Here is a 9,763-nt window from a genome sequence, read left to right as displayed (position 1 = left end):
TTAAGCCAACCCTTAAAACATTCACTAGTTTCTACCTGTTAATACTGCAGCCAGAGATAACAGACACTAGAAATGACTGAATAGTGTGTACAAACAAACCAGTATTACATTACAGAGAGACAGAGCACCAAAACCTCACCTGTGAAAAGATCCTTGAGTTATATTTCCATGTTAAAGTAGAGTGGTCGTAGAGGAGATTTGAGGCCACTGAGGTAGGTGTTAAATGAGTGATCTGTGCCCTCCAGGGTGGATTCCTTTCTCTGGCTACTACTGCACAACAATGCGCGCTCGATCGATCTTACACACACACACACTGCTTCGACATAGCGGTCAATCATTTCGACAGGTAAAAGACTTGTGTGTATAACCAATCTCTTCCAATGTATCACATCATACCTATATGTCCCTAATCATATCCACTATTTAATTATGTATTTATAGAGGGATAATAAAGATAATTGACCCAGATTTTTTTTTTTATCGTTTGTTTATTTACCTTTTAAAATTAAACAAAATGATGGACAGTTTGAGGCATTCTTGGAGAAGTGGAGAGGTCTGAGATAACATTGGCTCAACACAAAGTTCTGGAGTTTTGGATTGGGAACATTCTGAGCGATAAAGCACAGATGAGTAAATACATTCCACAGTTTTATTAAGGTAGAGATGATGAAGGTTTGGGATTAAAGTTCACTTTAACTCTGAATATCCGCGCCCAGATATGGACTGTTTGTTTATACAAGGGGTCAAAAGCAAGTGATCGTTGGATAAAGCTCTGCTCTTCAATAAGTCACCCTCAAAAACGCTCTATACCAAAGATGGCGGATAAATGAAGATGCCCCACTCAGGCTGTTTACCATATTATTATTTTTTTCATTGACTGTATATGAACCAGAAAAAAGGGAATGCGATGTCTCACTTCCACTTCCGTCTCTGGCCTATACCATTTTAACATTTTCAAAACTACATCCAAGGTTTTTCGCACAAACTTTATTAGGGGAGCGGGGAACACGATGCACAAATAAAAGAAGGACAATCAAAACGAGCTGAGAAGCTATGTACAAACCCTGAGGTTTAAGTTGCCTGTTCTTTCTCTCTGCTGAGGGGGATAAAGTGAGAGAAATCAGGCAGAAAAGAACGAAGGCAGAATTGTCCCACGCTTTAAGTAAGTGCATCTGTGCAACATTGTCTTCTCTTTCTGGGAGCAAAGAAAACATCTGTACAAGTCATTGTGGGCAGAAGCCAAAACTGCAGCGTCATCATATGAAGTAGTCCATCTGTATTTGGAATAGTTTTGTCTCCTTGAGAGGCTGGGGTTGGTGATCTGGGGGGTAGGAGGTAAGGGACTGTAGAGGGGGGTTGTCTATAGGGTGTGTTGGAGGGGGTATCCACACAAACACTCACACACTCTCCCCACACAGTCTCTTTCTCTCTCCCCTTGGTGTCCAGTTTGGGTTATCTGGTGGGCGAGAGTGGGGCTGCGGCGGTGGGGAAGGAAGCCGAGTTGCCGGGCGAGTGGAAGGGCGAGGAGGGCGAGAGGCGGCGGGGGCTGGCCAGGTCTCCGTTGTGCAGCTTCCACAGCAGCTCCTCGTTCTCCATGGAGAGACGCTTGTTGACCTTGGACTCCTTCTGCAGGGTCTGCTGCAGCATGGCCTGCTCACTGGACAACTGCCTACAGGAGACACAGGAGAGAGGTCAGAGAGGGGGATACACACAGAGAGGAGAGAGAGGTCAGAGAGGGAAGACACACACAAAGTGAAGGTGGTTCACTGAACAGCCTCTATCTATTACAGCAACACAGATAAACAGACACAGAGGAACACACACATTCTTAGAACTACATTCTGCATGATGGAAGGACAGATGGTGAAGATGAGGATTCTGGAGAGAGATGAGTAACTCCTCTCTGTAGTACGTACTTGGAGAGTGCGGTGTGTTTGTCCATGCGGGCCCTGTAGTCTTCGTTCTCCTGCTGGACTTTGTTCAGACGCTCCTCCAGCTTCACGTTGCTCTCCATCTGGCACCAGACAGACAGCACAAATGGAAAAGTTCAAATTAGATATCTCTCTCTGCTCCTGTACTTCTGGTCCCGTGTGGCTCAGTTGGTAGAGCATGGTGTTTACAACGCCAGGGTTGTGGGTTCGATTCCCACGGGGGACCAGTACGGAGAATTTTTTTATAAAATGTATGCATTCACTACTGTAAGTCACTCTGGATAAGAGCGTCTGCTAAATGACTAAAATGTACTTGAATCATGCCATGATACTATGTACTTGTTTGCATGTATGATTTGCTCACAGCATCGCATTAATGGAAACAAAGACTGTTCTCAGGGCAGGCCTATGTTTGAGTCGTGTCTGGGACAATTTTAGCTAACCCCTTTCCTAACCTTAACCTAATTCTCCTAACCTGCCACGTTAATTTGCCTAACCTGCCACGTTAATTCTCCTAACCTGCCACGTTAATTTGCCTAACCTGCCACGTTAATTTGCCTAACCTGCCACGTTAATTCTCCTAACTTGCCACGTTAATTCTCCTGGGAAGAGTCTTGTTTTCCACTAATGCGATACAGCGATTTACTCACTAGATCATGTGACATATGCAATGAATCTCTAATAGAAGCCTGGTGTCTGTGCTCACCATTAACACCGTTGATGGCTTGATGCAGAAACGTTTGTGTTTTGTTTTCAGCTTTTATTTATGCACAATAAACTTCTGGGCACCATAATGTTCCAATAGCTGTGGATGATCTCCTCTTTTTAGACAGTGTGCAGGTCTCCACCGCTCCTAGGCGGTTTAGGCCCAGGATTCTGATTACTTTGAGACAGAGGTATTTGTTTTACTAGGTTGTGTGCTCTGAAGCCTGCGGCGAGACAGACTCAATCTTTCCAATCATGACTCAATATTCGTGGGGTATTTATGCAGTTTTGTTTTGCAGCGAAATGACTCTTTATGTGGTGACTCCCAAGACTGAAGACAATCTATCATGAGCTTGAACGGCAAAAACAAACCCTTACTAAAACACTCCGCCTTCACAGGAATGTGTGTGTGTCTTATAAGGGATGACATAAGATGGCGCACCCTTTCAGTGATGTACAGAGAGAGCCAGCAAAATCAACAGCGAACATACACAGGGGCAAGCTCAGGGCATGTATGTGTGTGTGCGTAGGCGCGTTTTCATTGACGTGTGTGTGCGTGCGTCCTCACCAGCTTGTCCATCTGCATGAGTTTCTTGTCCTGTTGGTGAAGCTGTTTGGTCTTCATCTCCAGAACCACCTTAAGGCTGTCCAGCTCCTGTCCCAGATACAACACATGGGAGTCCTTCTATAGGGAGAGAGGGGGGGGGGGGGAGAGAGAGAGAGAGAGAGGAAGAGGGGTGACGGGGAGAGAGAGGGAGAGGGGGGAGAGAGAGAGAGGGGGGGGGGAGAGAGAGAGAGAGAAGGGAGAGAGAGAGAGAGGGGAGAGAGAGGAAGAGGTGGGAGAGAGAGAGAGGAAGAGGTGGGGAGGGGGGAGGGGAAGAGAGAAAGAGAGAGAGAGAATTTCATTCACAAACCAGAGTTATCACTAACCTCTTCTATCCCCTACAAACTGTTGTTCCAGACAAACAACAGTCTTTCAATAACCCACTTTAAGATGGATGACTGCAGTACCAGAGTTGTGGGTTTGATTCCCAAATGAAACTAAATATGCATGAGTCACGGACACAATGACCAGTGCTGCATGTCCATTAGCAACCAGCAGGGGGCAGTATTCTACCAGTATAAACACCACAAGGCCCAATAACAACAAAAAAGAAGCAGTAAACTGGGACATCTGTCTCACAGCAGTGGTATTGTTGACTGAGGTACACGGTGTACCAGAACAATAGCATTCTTCAACACCTTTCTGTGTCCATGGGGCTCTGGTCATAATTAGGGCACTACATAGGGTGCCATCATATTCCTTTTACCTGGTTCTTCTCTGCCAGAACCCTCCTCCTCTCCTCCTCCGTTCGCAGTTTCTCGCTCAGCGCCTCGTTCTCCAACGTCAGGTCCTGGACTTTCTCCTGTTGTGGGTGTGAGAGAGACAGAAAGTGGGTGAGAGAGAGAGACAGAAAGTGGGTGAGAGCGAGAGAGAGAAAGTGGGTGAGAGAGAGAGAGAGAGACTGTTAAGTCAACGCTACAACAGTGTTACTCCCTGATACTGAGTCTATATAAGACAGACAGAAGATAGTAGTAGTATCTTTATTGGGTAAACGAGTTGGTAAGGCTGTGATCAGGGAGGTACAGGAAACATGGATCTTACAGTGAGAGTGGCCTCCGTTTCCTTCAGCGTTTTGTCCAGGTTCTCCAAGTCCTGTTCCATGGTTTTCCTGAGCTCTGCAAAACAACACACACACACACACACACACACACCGAGTCAATGATGGGGGAAAACTAGTCACTTACTTACAAATAAAAAAACATTGGATTAATAATTTCTCATGTGAAAACCAACCAAGTGTGTGGATGCCTGAGATGGATGGGTGGGTGGGTGGATTGAAACATGCATTTTAGGACGGAAGAATAGAGGGATGAATTTCAATGAGTTCTGTGAAGGTGTGTGGTTGTGTGTCCTCACCTTGGACGGCGGTGTCGTAGGTCAGCCTGAGCGTGTCCATCTGCTGAGCGTGGCTGGCCTCAGAGTTTCTCCTCAGAGTCTCCTGTCTGCTCCTCATCTCCTCCAGCTGACAGAGAGAAGAAGAAGAAGAAAAAAATGGATTTGATAAATTCCATGGGCTCCACTCACCAGTCAGTAATACAAGTACGCCATTACATGCTGAGCTTCAGTTACGGGGTGAATCTCAATAGTCTAAGGTTTCCTCTTTATACTTCCAATTCATACTACTAAGATTCCCCCCATTATTATGACACATTTCAAATCAAAAGGATATTGGTTGGGTACACAGTTTATCAGAGGTTATAGCGGGTGCAGTGAAAAGCTTGTGTCACCAGCTCCGAACAGAGCAGTTGAAATGAGAAATAATAGAATGAAGTATGTGGAGAATCCAGTATTTAAATACACAGCGTGAAAACAGCATAAAAAAACGGGAAGTGTTTTATGTCTCTATATACACGGGACAGCTGCGTTGTGTGTGTGTGTGTGTGTGTGTGTGTGTGTGTGTGTGTGTATGTGCAGTAGTCTGCGTGTGTATGAAGTGTGTGTGTGTGTGTATGTACAGTAGTCTGCGTGTGTATGAGGTGTGTGTTTTGTGTGTGGGAGTGTGTGTCCAAAAAAGTATCTGATTTGGAACAAGCTCATGTGGATGATTTATCGCTGATTGAATTACCAGTTAGATGTAGGCCATAGAGGACTCAGGAAATAATACTCTGTTCCAATTCATATTCATCCATGCCGTCCCGTTCTCCCGCTGATGACATCAGGGAGTAATAACCATGGCAACGGTCGTAAATCTCGGGAAGCGTTTACGAGTTGGGCGCTGTGTGTGGTGCGGGTAACAGCCAGTGGGGTGTTTCAGAAGTGCACTAATGCTGTGTTCACGCGCTAGTCGGAACTAAACTCCGACTTGCTATCAGGTTGTAGTTAAACACGTGCCCCGTTCAACCAGTTAGCAAGTTGAACATTTCAGAGTGCCGACTAGCTAAAAACTCAATACTGTGTTTATAGTGTGCTGATGTTGATCCATGCTGGCTCTATGCCTTTGTTCATGTTCTGTTCTGACTGCCTGTGTTACACAAGTGTGACTTACTGGGTTCAAAAGACTTGTGTTAGCCCTCTGAGCTAAAGCCTAGGCATGAACTCAGAGAGCGCGCGCCCCCCCCCCCCCCTCCCCGAGGTAAAAACCCCCAGACTTCAGCTTGTCGGGCTAACACACTTGTTCAGTTACACAAGCCCGGTCACCGCCTCGCCACTGACCTGTTGCTCCATGAGGGCGCGGCATTTGTCCGCCTCCTCCTGATAGGCCTGGTGCACCTTGTCCCACTCTGCCTGGTAGAAGGCCTTGAGCCTCTCCTCCAGACCGGTCAGCTCAGCCTGGTGATCCCCCTGGACCCTCCGCACCGTCTCCTCCAGAGACACCCGCACCTCCTCCTTCTCCTTCTGCAGCCGCTCACAGCACTGGGACGAGGAGACTGGAGAGGGAGGGAGGAGGAAGAGGGGGAGAAGGAAAGGGAGAGATGGAGAAAGAGAGAGACTCTGTCATCGTCACTTTGTATTTTAGAATTCACTTTAAAAACACAATTACCCAGAATGAGGCTCTATGATAAATAATGACTTCACTGTAATAAGAGGGGGACAGTGTTGAAATAACATCTAACGGCCAATTGGTGTTTCTGTAACAGCGCTGCATAAACACCAATTGGATGTGAACATCTGACGACGCACTGGAAAAACACATGACTGTTCCAACATTGCGTAATCCAACCCTAACCTCTAATCTTGATCAGAGTCATATGCACCCTTTCACACAACACTTTACACGTCCGCTGAGAACTAAGGGCCGGATTCCCGGACCCAGTAAACCAGGCTCTGAACTAAAAAGCCCCTTCAACAGCAGATCTCCATTGAACGTAATTGTTTTGCCCAACCAGGAGTAGAATTCATTTGGGTCTCGTAGGCTATAACCTACTTAATCGACATCTAATTACAGGACTAGATTTTAATACACATGTAATGATAGACCCATATATGTAATGATAATACCAGATTCCCACAGCGCAGCACAGAGCAGCCTGGACAGTTGACATTTCCTCACATCCTCCCCAGTGGGATTAACTCTGAGGCCTGTTGCCACGGCGATGTTGTCATAAAGGCCAGCAGCTGAGAGCCCGTTAACAGACAGGTCCTGTCCTTATTATGGGGTAACTAACAGAAAGGGTATGTGTGTGTGTGTGTGTGTGTGTGTGTGTGTGTGTGTGTGTGTGGATTGGGGGCAGGTGTGACTGGCATGTGGCCCCCCGTATTATGACATCAGCGCTGCCCCCCCCCCACAAGTTGTTTCATAACACGACATCATGGGTAAAGAAGGAACAAGGAAGGGAGCTGGAAAGAATGTGTCTCTAAGAGCAGATCTAGGATCAGGATTTACTCAAGCCTGTTACAATAGCCATTATCAGCTCAAGATCAAATTGATCTAGGATCAGATTTAAAGGGATAGTTTGGGATTTTGGCAATAAATCCTCTTTATCTACTTCCCCAGATGAACATGAACTCGTGGATACCATTTCTGTGTATCTGTGTCCAGTTTGAAGGAAGTTGGAGGTCGTTTCACAAGCCAAAGCTAACCAGCAGCGACATACAAAATGGCATCCATGAGTTCATCAGACTTCGGGGAAGTAGATAACGGGCTTCAATGCCAAACCTGAAATATCCCTTTAACTCAATCCGCAGATTTGAACTGTGACCATTATCCACTCAATATAAAGAGCCTAGAAGTGTTAACTGTAAAACTGTCGGAAAGACAAATAAAATCCCTGGAAGTCAAACTCACAATGTTCTTTCACTAGCTTGAAGAGAAACGTATTGACACAGGTTCTGCTGGTCAAACATACAGTAGACATAGCGAAGAGACTTGTTAGCACTTCTCAAAGTCTGACGTTAACAGACAGAGTTTTGAAGGAGGTGGTGAGAGTGAGATCCATACATTCCACAGCCATGTGTAAAAATAGGGGTGAAGGTTCAACAAGCACACCAAAGCCCCCGCTCATCAAACAGATGGTAGTCGAGGCATTTTCTGCTGAGGTTCGCTGGGGAAAAAAGTGCATCTATGCACGTGTGTGCGTTTAGGGGGAGAGGGCTTGGTATGGCAGCTAAAGGGTGTGTCCGGGCTTGCACAAGTGTGTGTGTTGAGACTGAATAGTTTTCACTAGAACTGTGTAGTAAAAGTATTGTTTGTATAAACGTGTGTGAGAGAGAGAAGTGTGAGGGAATAAAACGACAGAATTGTAGTCGGAGTGTTGCGTGTGTCTGTCTATCATGCATGCGAGTGTGTGTGCCTGTCTGTTTAAAAGGGGGCTTTCTAGCTCTCTAGATCCCTGACAGCAGACGGCCGTTGGGATTGTTCATCAGAACCACATTGTACAGGCGTTCCAACCAGATGCCTCTAAGGCATCTTGCACAGGTGGCGAGGGTTGACGAGGTCTGGCACGATGTCTGAGACGGTCATGGGGCACGTGGGTAAAGTGAAACGGCGCACATTTCCTCTCCATTTCGTAACACATTACAACATCTGGGGTCTGGGCCAAGTCCAAGGAACAGAACTGAACAAGCCCACTCCTCTGGCGTCATTGGCGGAACAGAACAGAATGGAATGCCTTGTAATGTATGAAACGCATCCAGAACAATGAATGTTTCAACATGTTCACAAACACCTTCCCGCCTTCCTTGAAATGATCACCACTAACAAAAATGGATAGCTGGAAGCATGGATTCTATCACATATTATTGACCTATCCAGTTGTGTCAGATCAGGGGTCATCTTGAAGGGAGGAAGGATGTATGTTTTTAAAATTGGAAGTATTTGAACATTCTAAACATCCAAATTCTGGTGAAACATGGATCGAAATGTCAGATTGTCAAAATGTCAGATTGCACTAAAACAGGGTTCCCCAACTGGCGGTCCACAGGCCGAATTTGGCCTGCAGATGATTTTATTTGGTCCCATGTCAAAAAATTCAAGAGTGACTAAAAACACCAGCAAATCAGCTCCAAGTGATTTTTATTTTGTTCATAAGTATACCCCACGCATAATAGATATATGTGATTGTATCCAAATGTAAGCAAGGTTTGAAATGATTGTGTTTTAGTCAAATATTATATCTGTTTGGGCTTCATGCGGTCAATTTGCAGTCTACAAAGTATCTGTAATTATGTTCTGGCCCCCTGAGCATCTCCTCAAGAAATAAATCGGGCCGCGGTGTAATCTAGTTGCTGATCCCTGCTCTACAACAACCAGACGTTTCTCCAGAATTAGAGTCCGAACACTTCCTCCTAAAGAGAACAACCCCCTTCCCTGACAAGCAGTTCCACAGCACTCAAACCCATTATGTTAAGACTATTGTCCTGTCACCACAGTGATGTAGCATGTCTCCATAAGGGTAAACAAAGATGATGCTGCAGAGAGACTACCACTAACTACTGTTGGTGAATGCTTGGAGGGAAGACGGTAAGTCATGCTTGAAGGAAGACCGCGGACAAAGGAGACTGTCTGCCTGTATCTGTAATTATTAAGGCTTTATGACCGCTGCACGGGCTACCAATAACAACAGTTCAATGCATTTCCCTGACACTCGCAAACACACATGCTTGCACGCGAACAGGTGTACACACAGGCCCACACATTTTTGCAAAACATGCCAAGGCCTGCATTCACGCTTCCCAAATACAGCATGCCTAGGGGGTGGGGCCTAATAACAACGTCTACACAGAGGCAGAGAGTTGGCCAGCACAACGTGCTTTGGATGGCAGTTGACGACCTGATAAGGCCTTAATGATAAGCCAACAGGTCAGGGGAATGAGAGTGAAACAGAGGGAAGGTTCATTCACATTCAGTGTTGTAAAAAAATTAAATAAAAACTTGTTGGCTTCACTCATAACGAGACACAATTGGCAGATTAAATGTTTTCGTTAAATGTTTTTGTTGATGATTTTCTGATTTACAGATTTTCTGCTTCAGCAACACTTGCTCTTCCTTGAGCAACCGATGCGCTGATAAAGGTGCATATGTAAGAGGTAGAGGGGTAGACGAGAAGCAGGGCGAAGTGAAGACATGCTTGAGGTGTTTTTTTTT

General features: G+C 45.7%; 1 protein-coding gene and 1 long non-coding RNA gene across 5 annotated transcripts in view; both read right to left on the bottom strand.

The window, feature by feature from the left end:
* Positions 1–468: 468 nt before the first annotated feature.
* LOC115202338 (microtubule-associated tumor suppressor 1 homolog) overlaps positions 469–9,763 on the bottom strand; it is an 89,184-nt gene continuing 79,889 nt past the window's right edge. For all 4 annotated transcript variants that reach the window (XM_029766428.1, XM_029766429.1, XM_029766427.1 and 1 more), the window contains 7 exons: positions 5,893–6,107; positions 4,597–4,702; positions 4,282–4,355; positions 3,947–4,042; positions 3,205–3,321; positions 1,917–2,014; positions 469–1,669 (listed from right to left, as the gene is read on the bottom strand). In XM_029766428.1, coding sequence (XP_029622288.1) covers positions 1,453–1,669; positions 1,917–2,014; positions 3,205–3,321; positions 3,947–4,042; positions 4,282–4,355; positions 4,597–4,702; positions 5,893–6,107 — 923 coding nt within the window. In that variant the 3' untranslated portion in view covers positions 469–1,452. The remainder of the gene's footprint in view (positions 1,670–1,916; positions 2,015–3,204; positions 3,322–3,946; positions 4,043–4,281; positions 4,356–4,596; positions 4,703–5,892; positions 6,108–9,763) is intronic.
* On the bottom strand, positions 7,956–9,761 carry LOC115202339 (uncharacterized). The gene is made up of 2 exons (XR_003879943.1): positions 8,510–9,761; positions 7,956–8,452 (listed from the first exon to the last, which is right to left on the bottom strand). It is a non-coding gene; the product is annotated as an uncharacterized LOC115202339 (long non-coding RNA).

Source organism: Salmo trutta, chromosome 11, assembly GCF_901001165.1.
Source record: "Salmo trutta chromosome 11, fSalTru1.1, whole genome shotgun sequence".
NCBI lineage: Eukaryota > Metazoa > Chordata > Actinopteri > Salmoniformes > Salmonidae > Salmo > Salmo trutta.
This window is presented reverse-complemented; position numbering and strand designations above follow the sequence as displayed.